Genomic DNA, 17,363 nt, shown 5'->3' with positions numbered 1-17,363 from the left:
ACAAGTAAGTCAATACTCAGTTTCATATTTGTATACTTCTTTAAAGTTATACATAATATTATATAAACGCCGTAGCGATTTACCACATAAAGAGTCATTCAGTCATAGACATCGACCCATGGTAGTGTTACGTTAATAGTATACAACTTGCCGTAGTCAGTATCTGTCAGCTCTTACTCGAGCCGCTTCAACTGACTACTCTTTCATACTAGTACGAGCCGGCGTGAAAAAATATCGGTATTTTCAACTAACTAACGGCTGCCTCGGTCACGGCAGATACTACGGTATCTCCCTGCATCTAAATTACCTGTTAATACTTGAAAAATTCTTCTATGTATATCACTAGCAGTTTATTATTAATTTTTTTTTTCTTTTCTTAAATTGAATAAATAAATAATTTTTTTGTTTGAATTATTTGACATTTTTAATTAAAGAATCAACTACTCAATTAAATTCTAATCATATGTATTATATTTTATGTATGTTTTATTAATATATAACCATTTTTACTATATTTACTTGAAAATAAAAAAAAATAAAAATAACGTTTATTTTTAATTTTTTCATACTTATATTATGTACTCTTATATTATCAAAAATTGTTAAACTATAGTAGATATTATTGTTTTTATTTATTTCATATTTTATATAAATATATATATATATATATATATATATATATATATATATATATATATATATATATATATTTATATTATAAAGAATATATTAAATTTTTTTTAGTTGCTACAGCTAAATATCCGAAAACGGATTAAAAATTATATAAGTTCCTAAAAAGTCATTTTCAACTTTTATGTTAATTTTTCATTTATACATGTAATTATAATAAGTAAATAATTTTAATTTTACTTATGTTAAATATTGCTTTAATTGATAAAAGATTTTAATAGAATCGCATTCAAATATATAGTGTTTTTATTATAAACCAATTGTTGATTTTTTTTTTTCACAACGGTCATAGCGTTAATTGAATTTTTTTTATTTCTTCATTTCAATCTTTTAATATTTTTTTATTTATTTATTTTTTTGTTTCTTTAACAATATATATTAACTAAAAACAGAAAATGACTTCAAATTCTTTTATTTAGTCTATTTTATGAATTTAAATTCTAAACTAGTTTAAAATTTAAATTAATCGATTTTGACTAATTAATATGTATCCATAGAAAAAAAACATCTTTAGATTCATTTCAATAACATTTTTTTGGTTATTAGCTTTTATTTCTGTTCCCTTAATCTTTAAAATGGTCATGCGTTTCATTATTATAAAATTTCAAGTTAGATAGAACAACTTTTTTTTTTGTTTTTTTTTTTAATAGTGGCTCTATCCAATTTTTTTTTTTCGGAAAACAATAAAAAAACTCTTATATTAACTATTTGGATGAATGTATTTAGACGAAAAAAATTATTTCATTGATATTTCTACATATACAATAGCTTGATAATTTAATTTATTCGTTTTCTAACTATAATAATATAAATATACGGAAAATTTATATTATTATAATGAATCATTATAAATATTTATAAAAACTTAATTTTCACTCAATAATTATTAATAGTAAACTTAAAAATAAATAATGAAAATCAAAAAAATTTCGTATTTATAAATCGTAAATATCTAAGTTATGTTGATCAGAATGTACTGAATTAACGTGAGTCAACCATTACCTGTTGTAAATATGTTATTTCTCGCCTGGCAGATATCATTTTCATGTTTCGACGATTTTTTATTTTATTTTACTTATTTATTAATCCAAAAAAATTAATTAGTCTATTATACATCGTTTAAAGCTTACATGTAATAAAATAATATATGATTTTAAAAATAATTCGTTGCTATAGTACAGCATATTTTAGGTTACTAACTATCATATATACTTTGATTTGCCGGTAATATTCTTCTTTGAACTTATTCGTAAGATAATTGAAAATTTTATTAGCAAGGAGACTTATTAATTCAAGTATAAGCTCAGTTTTTAATAAGTATGTATGTGCTCCTTATGAATCCTTTATTTTTTTTAAATTATTCATCAACTTAATTTTATAACTTCTACAGCATTCAAAACAAAAACAAAAACATACTTAGATTAGACTGGGTCAAAAAAAAAAATTTATTTTTTAATTTAATTAAATACATCTTAAAAGTTACTTTAATAAAAAAAAAAAATTCTCCTAAAATTTCAGCTCTATATCTCAAAAATTGAGCTGGCGCACACGGGAAGATTCCCTTTCCCATTTAAAATACATTGAAAAAACTTTGTTTGTTCTATTTTGTAAATAACTATGTCAAAAAAAATTTTTTCCGATTTTTGAGCTCAGCAATCTTGTAGGAAATGAAATTCTCCACAAAAAAAGTCTCTTGAGTCATACGCTTAAAACTTGATAGAAAAAAAGTTAAGGGAGTTAAAACTTAAAGGGAGAAAAAGTAGAATTTTTAAGATGACAAATTTTTTTGTTTTTTATTCGTTAAGGCCATTCTCAAACAGTGCCCCCCACTTTTCAAAAATTTTCAATGACTTTAACCTGTCATAAGCGTATCAAATTTTTATTAATTAATTAAAAAAAAATTAAAGCATTAATTGAAAAAAGGACAACGTAGTCGTAATTTTGCCGACATATAGACTTAAAAAAAAATTATTTCTACTTGATATCAATTAGGAGTTAAACAATATTCATAAAATAAATTTCAGTAAAATTTTCATGTCAATTTTATAATTCGAATTTTTAAATTTTGTTGGTTAAAATTTATTCAACAAATTTCGTTTAACTCCCAACTGATATCAATTGTAAGTAATTTTTTTTAAATTCTATATCTTAACGAAATTACGACTACGTTGTCTTTTTTTCAATTTAGGTTTTAATTTTTTTTTAATTAATTAATAAAATTTTAATACGGTTATAACAGTTGAAAGTCATTGCATATTTCTAAAAAGTGGGGGGGGGCACTGTCTGAGAACAATATATGTATATATTAGGGTGATCCAAAAAATAAAAATTTTTTTTTTTTTTTAAATAAAAGTATTAAAAAAATTTTTTTTCGAAAATCAAAGTACACAGTCTTGTAGTAAATTAAATTCTCTACAAAAAAGCTTCCCAGTGTTTTCTTCAGAAAACTAACAGAAAAAAAGTTATGAAGCTCTTAACTACATTAAATAGTATAACTTCATGTTTTCATTATATTAAACAGATTTTTGATCGAAATTTAGGTTTTGCCATCGGAGCTAATGTTAACTGTCAATTTTTTTTTTGAACACATGGGAAAAATTTTCCTTATTTTCAGAACAGAACTTTCATTTTAATTTAAAAATACAGAAAAAAAAAAATACAGAAAGAAAAAAAGTAATTCTTAAAAAAAATATTTTTCTTTCAAAATTTATACGGAAAATCAGTAAGATCTCAGAAATATTTTGAAAACACCTTAATAATTGTTGGGAATTTAGGTATGGTAATCGTGAATGAAACAAATCAATTTATTAAACAAATGAATATTATATCTTTTATTAAAAATACGCGCTCTAGGGTATGTCTTCACTCGTAAGAGATTTAGCTTAGACAAACTTATTCTTTTAATATTATTTAACACTGAGGTCCACCAACCTCTCTTCTTTTTGTATAACAAAGATCTCTAAGTTCAAAATATATATATATGAGTGCAAATGAAGAAAAACATATTGCCTTGCATTTACTTGGAATCTCTCGTCGACCCATGTACCTAAGGTCATAAAATTTGATCCATGCTAGCTTTCTTTTTCTTTAAGTAAACATATACATATTTTGAACTCAACTTAAATATATATACTACAACTTAAATGCAACACTGTTCGAAATATTATTTCGAACAGAATATTTAGTAAAAAGAAATAATTAAATAAAGTATATATAAGAATAAAGATTGATTTTTGTACAGAGAATCCAACACGCCCCCTCAAAAATTAATCTTTAAATAAAATAAAATTAAGATTAAATTAGCTTACACAATCATAATACTAATTATTAATGATACCTTTACAATAAACTTATTATATCAATTAACTTCTAAAATTAAATTGTAAAGACATATCCTTTCACGCAATCTGGGGGTGCGAACATTATGGCCCAACTAATTTGCAAAGGGATTAGGAAAACCCAGAAAAACCTAATCCGACCATTTATCTTAAATATTTCAATTATACAGTCTATAATATATATATATATATACATACAATATATACAACATAAATATATTCTTTAAAATTATTTCAAATCCATTTGTGTTCTGAATTCCACAAATTTTGGTTCAGCCAAATAATTGGTCAGTGCATCAGCAATCTGTTGATCTGTAGACATATAAATTAGTTTTAATAAACCGTGCTCTACTTTGTTACGAAAGCAATGATATTTTATATCGATATTTTTCGATCTTTTATGACTTGATGGATTGTTCGCGATACCAATACAACCATTTTTATCTTCATAAATTACTATTGACCCTAATATAACTATCTTTATATTTTCCGCTAATGATCGTAACCACAGTGCCTCTTGTGCAGCTTCATACAGAGCCATATATTCAGCTTCTGATGATGAACCTGCTACAGATGCCTGTCGTTTAGATGCCCAGCAAATAGTACAATGATCGAATAACTTAAATAAATAATCGGTTGTATTCTTTGTCTATCGTTGTTATAACTTGCCTAATCTGCGTCTACATAACCGCTGATTATTTCTTTATAATTATTACGGGTATATGTTAATCTAATATTACTAGAACTTTTTAAATATCTTAATACTCTTTTCAGATACTGCCACAGTGTTTTTATTGTTTTTATTCATATATCTACTTACGATATTTTCTGATATGCTTAATTCTGGTCGTGAACAAACCATTATGTACTTTATACAACCAATAACACTTTTACATGGCGCATCATAATTTTCATAATCATGCATATTAAATTTATTTAAGACTGAGTTGATGTATGCATTTTGATCTAATGTTATTACATTATCTTTTCTTGTAACTTTTATGCCTAAAAATGATCTAATTTCTTTTAAATTGACCATCTGAAATTTATTCATCAAATACTCTTTAAAAATATTCATAGTATTCATATCTGCAGTTGCTACAAAAAGATCATCAACATATAACACTAGATAAATGTTCTTTAAGACATCTCTTAAGGGGTTAGGGGTACTCAGGGGTATGAAAAAATGATGATTTTCAATAATTTTTTTTTTGTAGTTAATTACTTTATTTGACAAAAATAAAAACATAGCTTTATTAGAACACGTTTCGATTTGACTTCACGAAAATTTCAAAAAAAAAAATTAATAATTCAAAAAGTTATCGCTGTTTTTGTAGAGCCCGTTCCTCCCGAAGTCCTTTGCGGTGATCATCATAAGTCCTTGGAGATTCATCTAAAATCAATCGGACAAGAAAAATTAGTTTTATTAATAGATAATCTTGTGCCTGATCGAAGCTTTTTTTTTTTTTTTCGAAATTAACAAAATGGCGGCCTCAGGAAATTTTTTTCAAATTTTCGAGAAAAAAACCGACAGTTTATTGTTAAAAAAAAATCGAAATTTTGAAAAAAAAAAAAAATCCTTCGATCAGGCACGAGTTTTTAATGTATTTCAAAAGTACAATAAATTTTATTGAAATCTACCGAGCAGTTTTTAAGTTACAGTGATCACCAGTTCAGAAAACATAGTTTTGAGAAAAACGCATTTAAAGTTTTGCTATGGATTTATGTCGAATTATAAGAATTATTTAATAACTTACACTGAGTCATCTATTCCTGGACCATATAATAGCTCTTCAGCCGACATAGCAGCTTCCAAAATATCGATTTGCTGGTGCCTACGTTGCAATCGACCTTCTCGGGTGTTATCATTAGCGCGCTTATCTGCTACTTTGATACGTGCAGCATCCATTCTTTCTGCATACCGATGAGAATTAGGCCCACAATTAAGTCCTAGTGTACTCATCAAGACTAATAATGAATTTATACCCTCATTAAATATACACATAGCAACGTATGCAGCTATTTGTACGATAGTAAAACTAGTATTTACCGTTTTTGGGCATATTTTCCATACTAGTTGGTTAAAGCTTTCATTATTATTCTGATTGAATCCACCTACACATCTTGAAAGTAAATTTTCATTACTAAGATCTTCGTATATAGGCTTGATAGCTTTTAAAACATCAGAAGGTAAAGGAGAATAATCGTGAGAAAAGGTATCAAGCTCTCCTCTTGCTTCAGCGCGCTGGTAAGAGCACCAAGATTCTTCGCCTTTTGGACACATATCATGATTCGGTTTTTCATCACTCGAGCCGTAGTGATAAAAGGTTGCCATTATAGCAGATTTCATATTTTCAATAGAATCACAATGCCGGCGTATTGCTAAACCATAGTACACAGTTAGTTTGTCTATTAATTTTCCTGTGAGCTTACCTCGACCACCAAGACCTTTTTGTTTACTCTTCAGCGTACGTAATCGACTCCCCATCCGCTTTTGGACATGCCCTATACATTCCTTTTTATTTACAGTTGTATTTTCGTAAGGATCTGATTTTATAATTCCTGAATAGGTCTTGGAGTCACCATCACCAATATAGTTGGCATACTTAACTCCATATTTAGTTTCAGAATACGAAAACATTTCGACCATCGCATCCACCTCCATTTTCCCAGAAGACCCTTGATGATTAGCAGAACACACATCTTCATGCGATTGATACCATTCCTCGAACTCAACAGTATTTGTTTTTTTTTTCCAATACTCACATAGCTTACAATATGCACTTTTAATGTTTATGTCAAGAATCTTTCCAGTAAAATAGCCAATTATAGAAGAAACTCCAAATGACGATGTATATCCCCGTTTTTGCCAGGTTCCATCTCCCGATACAGTTAGATGATTTATATCTTCATTTTCAGTTGTTGGCATTGCTTGCTTTTCTTCATTCACAGCTTTCGTCATGAAGGTTTCTGCGACGGCTTTACTACAATTCAAAATCTGTTTCAGTAAAATTGTATGCGTAGATTTATCTAAAAAAGACGGCATGTCCATCAGGCCGCAAAACTTGCACAATCCTTCGTATCCTATTCCTAGTATTCTCATTACAAAAATGAAACGTCTGTTTATTTCATAAGAATGCCCAACGAAAGAACAGGAAGGAATATATTCATTTCCACAGTTATTACATGCAACTACAATTTTGAATCCCAGCCCACGTGTACTTGCTGTTTGAAACACTACATTTCCATCACATTTTTTACATTTTATAAGAGCAGAAATTGCAGTGAATACCTGAATAAAATTTATTATTCGAAATTCAGTACTGCTGTCTTCAGGTACATCATCTTCAGTGTTTTGTTTTAATTTTTTAGAAGATGTACTCTGAATACTTTCATCACGTTCGGCTGTTTTCGGATTAAAAACATTCTTTCTTTTGACTGAACGCGACTTATTAATTTTTTCAGAACTCCGAAGTTCTCTTGAAACCTTTCTAGAATCACGTCCCATGGTTAATAATTTAATTCACTTGAGAAATAATTTATCACAAAACTATCGACTGATCAGTGCAACGACTACAGGTATACTGGCAACCAAAAATTATTTTTCAGTTCTTGTACTACCTACAAATTGTGAATATATGTAGAAGGATATATATATATATATATATATATATATATATATATATATAATTATAAATACATTAAAATGGGGAGATATTCATGACAATGAAACCCGAAAAGTCGGTTGCTTGCAGCTGTTTCTAGCTACCTGCTCTCGAATGCCACGTAGCACCCGAGCGTCCTTTGGTCATTGTTAAATAACTCGAAAAGAATTTGTCGGATTCACTTCAAATTTTCACACAATATTTTTAAAATATTATACTTTAAGAAAATGCAAAAAAAAAAAAATCGATTTTTTGAAAATTCTGACTACCCCTAACCCCTTAAATCTAAAATATAAATACAACGATCTACAGAAGAATTTTGAAAATTTAATTCTTTTAATGTAGACTCAAATGCTTCAAACCAGCAGCGTGCAGCCTGCTTTAAACCATACAGAGCTTTGTTCAATTTGCACACCTGATTTTTATCGCATTTGACTCCTTCTGGTATTTTCATATAAATTTCTTCTTTTAATTTGCCATTCAAAAAAACTTTCTTCACATCCATATGATGCAGTAACAGATTATTCTGATTGACAATTGCAACTATGAATCTAAAACTAGTCATTCTAGCAACTGGCGCAAAAGTTTCATCATAGTCTACCATTTATTTTTGACTAAAACCTCTAGTAACTAATCGAGCTTTACATTTATGTGGATTTCCAAATTCGTAATTTTTAATTGTAAGTATCCACTTACAGTCTACAATATTTTTATGTTTAGGTCTCGGTACCAATGTCCAAGTATTATTAATACGAAGTGAATCGAATTCACTTTTAACAGCTCGTTTCTACTCAACCCTATCATTCCTATTTTTAATTTCATAATACGAACTAGGAATTTTGTGTATTATTGATTGAGCGGATAGCATGCAATCGTCAGGTAAACTATTTTCACTATACGAAATCTGAGGACGGCCTCTGATCCTATTACTTCTCCTACAACTGGCTTCTGATTTATTCCTATTGTGTAACTTAGGAATTTTATTATCTTTATGACTATTTACTTTATCTATTAAATCTGATTTATCGTTATCAGATATACTTAAACTATCTGGTTTATCATAACCAGATTAACTTACACTATCTGATTTATTAATATCAGATTTATCTAAGCTATCTGATTTATTAAGATCAGATTTATCTAAGCTATCTGATTTATTAAGATCAGATTTATATAAGCTCTGATTTATTAATATCAGATTTATCTAAACTGTCTGATTTATTAATATCAGATTTATTTAAACTGTCTGATTTGTTAATATCAGATTTATCTAAATTATCTGATTTATTAATATCAGATTTAACAATATCAGATTTATCTAAACTGTCTGATTTATTAATATCAGATTTATCTAAATTATCTGATTTACCATTATCAGATTTATTCAAACTAACTGATTTACCAATATCAGATTTATTCCAACTATCTGATTATCAATATCCGATTTATTTAAACCATCTTATTTATTAACATCAGATTTATTTAAACTATCTGATTTGTTAATATCAGATTTATCTAAATTATCTGATTTATTAATATCAGATTTAACAATATCAGATTTATCTAAACTGTCTGATTTATTAATATCAGATTTATCTAAATTATCTGATTTACCATTATCAGATTTATTCAAACTAACTGATTTACCAATATCAGATTTATTCCAACTATCTGATTATCAATATCCGATTTATTTAAACTATCTTATTTATTAACATCAGATTTATTTAAACTATCTGATTTATCAATATCAGATTTATTGGAACTATCTGATTTATCAATATCAGATTTATTTAAACTATCTGATTTATTATTATCAGATTTATCCACACAATCTGGTTTATCATGACCAGATTTGACTCACCCATCTGATTTGCCCGTATCAGATTCATCCAGGCCAATGATTGACTGAGTTTAACAATTCGTTAGTGACCACAGTTTCATTACCTGAGTTTAACCTTTCGTCCGTGACTACTCGAATGATTGACTGAGTTTAACAATTAGTTAGTGACTACAGTTTCTATAGCTGAGTTTAACATTACGTTAGTGACTACTCGAATGATTGACTGAGTTTAACAATTAGTTAGTGACTACAGTTTCTTTAGCTGAGTTTAACATTACGTTAGTGACACCAGTTATTTTATCTGGGTTTAACATACTGTTAGGGACTACAGTTACTTTACCTGGGTTTAACATTTTGTTAGTGACACCAGTTTTATGACCTAACATTTCGTCAACATGACCAGATTTTATTTTCGGTCTAAAAAAAATTTTTCTTTTGTCTACAATAACGTCTCTCACTACCACATATTTTTCACTCTCAATTTCGAAAACTCTGTACCCGTTTGGTTCATAATCTACCAGAATTCCCTTTGATGATATTTTTTTTTTTTTTTTTTTTTTCATCAAATTTATTTCTGTTAGTTTTCTTGTGTATATACACAATGAACCAAACACTTTAAGATACTTGGTGGATAGTCTTTTTATTATACCACATTTCATATGGTATATGAGTTTCTTTCAAGGCCCTACTCGGAACATTATCAATTAAATATGTTGTAGTAAGTACTGCATTATCCAGAAATTTTATCTGAACTTCAAATAAATATTCTCTACCAATTTTAATGTACATCAATAAACTCGTTTGTAACTGAGTTAAATCTATATTTAATTAAATATACTATACACAGTAATGAGTTTAATGATTTAGAAATCGGACAAAATAATTTTTCTTATCTAGAGCCGTCGGAATGATTGGATTAGATATATCCTAATGTACAATAAATAGTAAACTCCTAATATGATCTCGATTTTTAGCCGTTCTGAATGATAATCGAGTTTGTTTTCTTTTAACGCACAATTCACATATTTAATTATTACAAATGATTTCTATTATCTGCCTTAAGTTTCAATCATAATATGATTCTTTGATTGTACAAATTTATGCTCACTTATATGACCTAGTCTTTCATGCTATGTACTATAATTCGTCTTATTATTTCTTGAGCGACAGAATGAGCTTTATGTATTTAAACTGTGGAGCCGATCTGAATAAAATTATTAGAGGGCTTACCTTCCATGATGGGTATACCACCTTTATTAATTTTTACCCCTTTCTTATCTGAAATGACCACCATGCCTGACTTCTACAGCTTTGACACCGCTGTACAGGACTGTATATGACCCCTTCTATCACTCCTAGAACGCTTACGGTTGTTGTCATCTGGATGAAACCTCTTTTGTTTCTAAAATAAATTCTCCGCCTTTTGCTCAGGACAATTTGATTCGTCTCTGGAGACTATCAAAACTTTGAGCAATAATCGCTCTGTTTGTAAGACAATCAGACGTGTAAAATTGAAGAATCTTCTTTTTTTTTTTCTTCTTTCAATTTATTTGAGGCTCAGCAATAATCACTTTATATAATCACGGCACAAACTATTAAAGTAAACTAAACTCAAAATTTTATCACTATTCATTATGTAATTATTATTCAGCACATTATTATCAAGAATTATATTTAATTTTATTTTATTTGAAAATGATTATTTATAATTTATTTTTGTTTAATTATTTTAATCATTTAAAATCACATGCACTTCAATATTAAAATTAGAAAATTTGATAGAAGATTTGATGTAAGATGATTTTCAAATTTTTATACTATTCAATTTTTTTCTTTTGATAAATTAATCTTTCTTTCACGATTTTAATACACGGCGTATTCTGGGCCCATAACCTGTTGGGAATTTAGGTATGGTAATCGTGAATGAAACAAATCAATTTATTAAACAAATGAATATTATATCTTTTATTAAAAATACGCGCTCTAGGGTATGTCTTCACTCGTAAGAGATTTAGCTTAGACAAACTTATTCTTTTAATATTATTTAACACTGAGGTCCACCAACCTCTCTTCTTTTTGTATAACAAAGATCTCTAAGTTCAAAATATATATATATGAGTGCAAATGAAGAAAAACATATTGCCTTGCATTTACTTGGAATCTCTCGTCGACCCATGTACCTAAGGTCATAAAATTTGATCCATGCTAGCTTTCTTTTTCTTTAAGTAAACATATACATATTTTGAACTCAACTTAAATATATATACTACAACTTAAATGCAACACTGTTCGAAATATTATTTCGAACAGAATATTTAGTAAAAAGAAATAATTAAATAAAGTATATATAAGAATAAAGATTGATTTTTGTACAGAGAATCCAACAATAATTATACATAGTATGTAGATTAGGGTGGTCGTTAAAAATTAAATTTTCTCAGGCGCCCTATAAAAAGCTTATTTTCAGTGAAAAAATACCTGGGGAATTTGGTTTTTTCTTTTTAAGTAAAAAGAACACGTGCCGCAGGACGATCAAAGTTCATTTTTCGATGCAATCGCAGTTTTTTTTAAATATCTCATGAAATATGCAGATTAAAGGAAAAAATCATAGGAACAATTTTGTAGGAAATTAAATTCTTGACAAAAAAGGTCATTTTCAGTTTTGATATAAAATGTGTATTTACGGAGATATTTTTAAAAAACTTTTTCAGATCTTATCAATTGAGCATTTTAAGAATTACGAATGTTAAAAGTAACGTTTTTTCTTAAATATAGACAACTTCGTAACTCGTAACATATCAATTATTAATGCTTGTTACAGTTTCTATATACTTAGAAAAATGTTATTTTCAAAATTTGTAATCCTTAAAACGCTCAATTCATCAGATCTAAAAAAGTGTTTTTAAAATATCTTCGTAAATACACATTTTATATCAAAAATGAAAATGACCTTTTTTGTCAAAAATTCAATTTCCTACAAAATTGTTCCTATGATTTTTTCCTCTAATCTGCATATTTCATGAGATATTTAAAAAAAACCGCGATCGCATCGAAAAATGAACTTTGATCGTCCTGCGGCACGTGTTCTTTTTACTTAAAACGAAAAAACCAAATTCCCCAGGTATTTTTTCACTAAAAAGAAGCTTTCTATAGGACGCCTGAGAAAATTTAATTTTTAACGACCACCCTAATGTAGATTCACTGTATAAACATGTACACGTATAATTAATTCTGGAAATTATCTTTCCGTTAAGTTTTTCATTCACTATTGTTTCAAGCTTCATAACTTTTTTTCTGTTAGTTGTACGAAGAAAACACTGATGAGCTTTTTTGTAGAGAATTTAATTTCCTACAAGACAATGCACTTCGATCTTCAAAAAAAAATTTTTTTAATACTTTCATTTTTAAAAAACAAAAAAAAACTGTTTTTACATGTAATTCAAATGAGAAAATTAATACTCGTTGAGCTCTTAGCAGAATTGAGCTTTCGAGCTGCTTTTTGGGGAGGATTTTTTGAATACTTAAACTAACTTTTAAGACTATAAGACTTGGAAAAAAAAAAAATGTTTATTTTGAAACACCCTAATATTTAAATATAAATAAATTTATTTACATAACGAAACGATCATGATGAGACTCGCCAAAGATCTACCACGCATCCATTGCTTACAGATCTGCAAAAGATCTTCCAGTAGTTTGTGATGTATTTTTTAACATTGGAAAATGTTGTCTCCCCAAGCAGACTCACCGCAGATCTACTACAGATCTGTGAACGAAAGATTTGCGGTAGATCTTTGGTAAATTTGCGATAGATTGCTTAGTTTTTACCCGGGGCTCTGTCATGTTTTAAGATGAGCAAAATCCGTCTGGAATCGATGATCAAGCTTTTTCGATCGCCACATAATTGATCTAAATTGATCCAGTCGTTTGAAAGTTATGAAACACACACACACATCTTTTCAAATTTTTTAATTTCGTTAGCGGGAAATTTTAAATATAAATGCTTAAATCAAAATAGTTAATGCTTAAACTAAAATATATTTCAAAGACATGCAACACGTTATGTTACTGTATCTTTATCCTGCCTAATGTACTCTTACTTTCTTTTTTGTATTTAGCATCAAATATTGCAATCGATGAGCACAGTTGTGTCATATTGCATGCCGTTAAATGTATAAGCTCGTGTCTGGAATGACAAAATAAACTGGTGAAAATTGAATGAAAGAGAACAAAATGATTGAGGTTTATTTTATATGGAAAGTGTGTACGCACGAAATCTACGTGACTTTCACAATTGTTACTTTTGTTTCCTAGTAATAATCAAATGCATGTTCAAATTTTTACTTTTTCGCACTCTCTAAAAACGAATTAGTGAAAATCACGTGACAATCACTATTTGGCAGTGAATAGTCTCTTTTTGCTTGTGAAAAGTATACCACTATTTGAATTAGTGACATACTTTTCACTAGTAAACAGTGAATAGCCACTATTTTCACTATTTCAAATTTAAGAGAGCAAAATAATTTTACATTATTTTTTTAAGTTATATCCTCTATCCATAACAATACATTTAGTAAGTAGGATCATTAGCGGTTTTCGAACGAAAGTTGCCTGTAGAGTCTAATTACTTGTACAAATAAAGTGAATCTTACACTTAAACTTTCATTGTCACTAAAAGTACGTTTACGAGGGCAACAGTAAATCGAAATCAAGAATTAGTTGTCGCAACCTACTATGCCCATCATACGTGTTTGATTATTTCGTTACAATTACGCATATGTACTGTAAGGTAGGGGTAGCAATGTCGAGTATATAAAATCAAGTAGTATTCGTCTTAATCATAAACACTCAGTGACAAGTGCAAGTGTAAGGTATACAAATAAATTAAATAATCTAAGCTTATGAATGGACAGTATTTACTAAGTATAAAAATCTACAGAACGTTTGAAAAATTATCGCGTTAACATAACTGTGATATTTAATATAATAACTATAAAAAGTTTGTAACACTTTCCCTTAGGAGTTTTTTTTTCGACTTTTTTTATTTAGAAGCTGACATAAAACACTTAAGTTTGAAGTATTTCAAGAGTTCTCTCCAAGTTTAAAAAATTTTCTAGAACTCAGGAACTGTAAACGTTCGAAAATAAATGAAAATTAATTTTATTTTTTCAAAATATTTGGTTTCTTACCAGTTCAATCTTTTCCATGCAGGTCATAGAGAGATATACTAAAATTTTAAGTCAAATTATTAATACTTAAAGGTCGGTAAATATTTTTGGAAATAAATTTAACGAAGTTTTCAATCGTTTCAAACGACCTTTAAATATTAAAATTTTGACTTAGAATTCAATTATGTTTCTCTGCGAACTACATAGAAAAGATCAAACCAAAGATTTTGAAAAAAAAAGAGTTTAAAAATTCTCGAGTGACTTTTGAAAAATTTCTTAATGACTTGAAATTTGAAAAGCAGTTTTTAAATACTTCAAACTAACATTTTTTCAAGTGAGCGTCAAAAAAAAAGTCGAAAAAATATTGATATCCTAATGAATACCATTTGAAGATGAATCGTTTATTTGAGAAACCCCATAAGTCAAAAAAACAAAATTTTTCAGGAAACACAAAAAACATTTTTTTTTGAAAAACTTGACATTAAAATAATAAATAAATAATTGAATACAATAATGTTAGCGTCGCTGAAAAAGATTCCAACAAGAAAAATTTAATTTTTTAACTGAAACTACTTAAAAAAATTATTTAAAGTTGATTGACTTATGGGGTTTCTCAACGAAACGGAAAAAAAAGTTATAAAATCATTGTTTTTTTAAATATTTTCACTCAAATCATTTATTACACTGATAAAATGAAGTATTAAATATTTATTTGAACTCTGAAACTCAGAAATTACAAAAAATTATAATTAATTTAAACATTTTAATTAGTCATATAACAGTCAACAATAAAACAACATTTGAAATTAATTTCCCAAAAAAGCGCGAATTTTAAATTAAAAAAAAAAAAAGTTATTTCTGTAAAACTAAAACTGCATATGCTTATTTAAGTCATTGAATTATGGGGTTTCTCAATTAAATGAAATTGCTGTCAGCCCGTTAATTTTTTTTTAAACGCCGATTTGATGCATATTTTGATTGATTTCTATGGGGGGACATCCAAAGAACCCAAAAATGCAAAAAACCTAATTTCGTAAAAAACATGACTTATGGGGTTTCTCAAATAAACGATTCAAATATTTTTAAGTTTTTTTTTCTCAAATTTATTTTTTATATCAATGTTTGATAAAACACTTGACCTGTCAATTTTTACTTAAAGTCATAAATTAAAAATTTATAGTAGCACTAATTTGGAAACATAAATTTTTTTATTGTTTCGATTGGTTTCATGTATTTGAAAGTAATAGATGACATATTTCTATTGCAGATGAACATTTTACCAATCTTTATCCTAATAAGTTTCTGTTGGGTCAGTGCACGGACCCAAGCAACGCCTGTGAATGAATTGGACGATTTATCTTTGAACCCGCCAGCTGAAAGTGGCTCGAACGAAGTTCACGTTCGACAGAAAAGAACATTATTCCTTAAAAAAAAGCTTATTGGCGCGGGACTATTGGGACTTGGTCTGGGACTTGCTAAAGGGTAAAAAATTTAATGTGCATTAAAAAGATTTTTATTTATATATCACACTGAAATATTGTCCTCTCTTTATTTAGATATAAAGCTGGTTATCAACACTCACCTGAGGTTCATCACGTTTACGTTGCCGCTCCACCCCCCGTAAGATATGTCGAGTACGTAGAAAAACCAGTATTCGTAGAGAAAATAGTGGAAAGACCAGTAGGGAAGTCATATGTCGAGTACGAAAAACACTGGTCGCCACAACATGAACCATTACCCATTTACGGATATCCGTAATTTTTTAGAGTAATAGATTTTAAGAAATGGTCAGTTTCATTTTATACTCGTTGTTAAGATATTTTTTTAAATCTTAGGTTTTTATACATACTCCAATATTTTACATATACTAATGTTACTGTTAAAATGAATTTTTTATAAGTTAAATTGTATATCATTAGAGAAAGGTGAAGATTATGTTATAAGTGTTGAATAAAAAAAATGTTACAATGAAATTATAATTTGAAATCAGTGTAAAGTTTATTGTATAATTTTTGATATAAAATCAAAACTGCTACATGATTAAGGGGGGGGGGTCTAAGATACAAAAAAAAGAGCACATCTTTGTGATTTTTTTTTTTTCAGAGTAAGTGTATTCTGTATTTATAATATTCGTAATCTAGCATAACAAAGATTAAGATCACATTTCAAAAACTAAACTGTGTGACATAACAATTATCACACTGAGAGAAAAAATTGTTTTCTGAACTACTTTACTAACTGCAGTGTGTGTGTGTGTGTGTGTGTGTGTGTGTGTGTGTGTGTGTGTGTGTGTGTGTGTGTGTGTGTGTGTGTGTGTGTGTGTGTGTGTGTGTGTGTGTGTGTGTGTGTGTGTGTGTGTGTGTGTGTGTGTGTGTGTGTGTGTGTGTGTGTGAACGCTATAACTTTTTAACTAACCCACCGATTCAGTTGGTTCTTGTAGCTATATAATATATTTATAGGGATGGGGTGGGGGGGGGGCTCTTCGAGCTCGAAAATACTTTTGTATGCCGTTGTTTTCGAAAAAAAAACGTTTTTTACCATTCTTTCGCCAACGAGATCTCTCGAAAGAATAAATCGATTAATATGGTTTTTGGGTGAATTCCCTCGTAGGAAATGACGATGGGCCCACTCTTGGTCGAAGCTTGGCCCAATACTTACT

At 28.3% G+C, this 17,363-nt stretch overlaps 2 protein-coding genes across 5 annotated transcripts; one reads left to right on the top strand and one right to left on the bottom strand.

Annotated features, from left to right (window-relative positions):
- Nucleotides 1-5,248: 5,248 nt before the first annotated feature.
- On the bottom strand, nucleotides 5,249-7,959 carry LOC130670275 (uncharacterized). 2 transcript variants are annotated; one of them, XR_008990345.1, is made up of 3 exons: nucleotides 6,079-7,959; nucleotides 5,786-5,978; nucleotides 5,249-5,421 (listed from the first exon to the last, which is right to left on the bottom strand). XR_008990345.1 is itself a non-coding variant. In XM_057473600.1 (2 exons), exons 1-2 carry the CDS (start codon nucleotides 7,534-7,536, stop codon nucleotides 5,913-5,915), a joined length of 1,524 nt encoding a protein of 507 aa, XP_057329583.1. In that variant the 5' UTR covers nucleotides 7,537-7,959; the 3' UTR covers nucleotides 5,249-5,912. The 2 variants fall into 2 exon arrangements, 1 of the variants encoding a protein (XP_057329583.1); XM_057473600.1 differs by having other exon boundaries at nucleotides 5,249-5,978.
- A 6,170-nt stretch (nucleotides 7,960-14,129) lies between these two features.
- Nucleotides 14,130-16,683, top strand: LOC130670276 (uncharacterized). Of its 3 annotated transcripts, none has more exons than XM_057473601.1 (3): nucleotides 14,130-14,407; nucleotides 15,972-16,186; nucleotides 16,261-16,683. In XM_057473601.1, the coding sequence occupies exons 2-3, from the start codon at nucleotides 15,972-15,974 to the stop codon at nucleotides 16,460-16,462; spliced, it is 417 nt and encodes a 138-aa protein (XP_057329584.1). In that variant the 5' UTR covers nucleotides 14,130-14,407; the 3' UTR covers nucleotides 16,463-16,683. The 3 variants fall into 3 exon arrangements, with proteins under 3 accessions (XP_057329584.1, XP_057329586.1, XP_057329585.1); XM_057473603.1 differs by having other exon boundaries at nucleotides 14,398-14,402; XM_057473602.1 differs by lacking the exon at nucleotides 14,130-14,407 and adding an exon at nucleotides 14,412-14,535.
- Nucleotides 16,684-17,363: the final 680 nt, after the last annotated feature.

The sequence above is a fragment of the Microplitis mediator genome, chromosome 6, assembly GCF_029852145.1.
Source record: "Microplitis mediator isolate UGA2020A chromosome 6, iyMicMedi2.1, whole genome shotgun sequence".
Classification (NCBI taxonomy): Eukaryota; Metazoa; Arthropoda; class Insecta; order Hymenoptera; family Braconidae; genus Microplitis; species Microplitis mediator.
The sequence above is the reverse complement of the archived record's forward strand: the minus strand, read 5'-3'. Positions and strand labels throughout refer to the sequence as shown.

Coding starts and splice junctions, on each gene's coding strand:
- LOC130670275 (XM_057473600.1), bottom strand. CDS start 7,536: ATGGGACGTGATTCTAGAAAGGTTTCAAGAGAACTTCGGAGTTCTGAA. Junction 5,979..6,078: donor GGAAAATATGCCCAAAAACG/GTAAATACTAGT, acceptor TGAGTACACTAG/GACTTAATTGTGGGCCTAAT.
- LOC130670276 (XM_057473601.1), top strand. CDS start 15,972: ATGAACATTTTACCAATCTTTATCCTAATAAGTTTCTGTTGGGTCAGT. Junction 16,187..16,260: donor GGTCTGGGACTTGCTAAAGG/GTAAAAAATTTA, acceptor CTCTTTATTTAG/ATATAAAGCTGGTTATCAAC.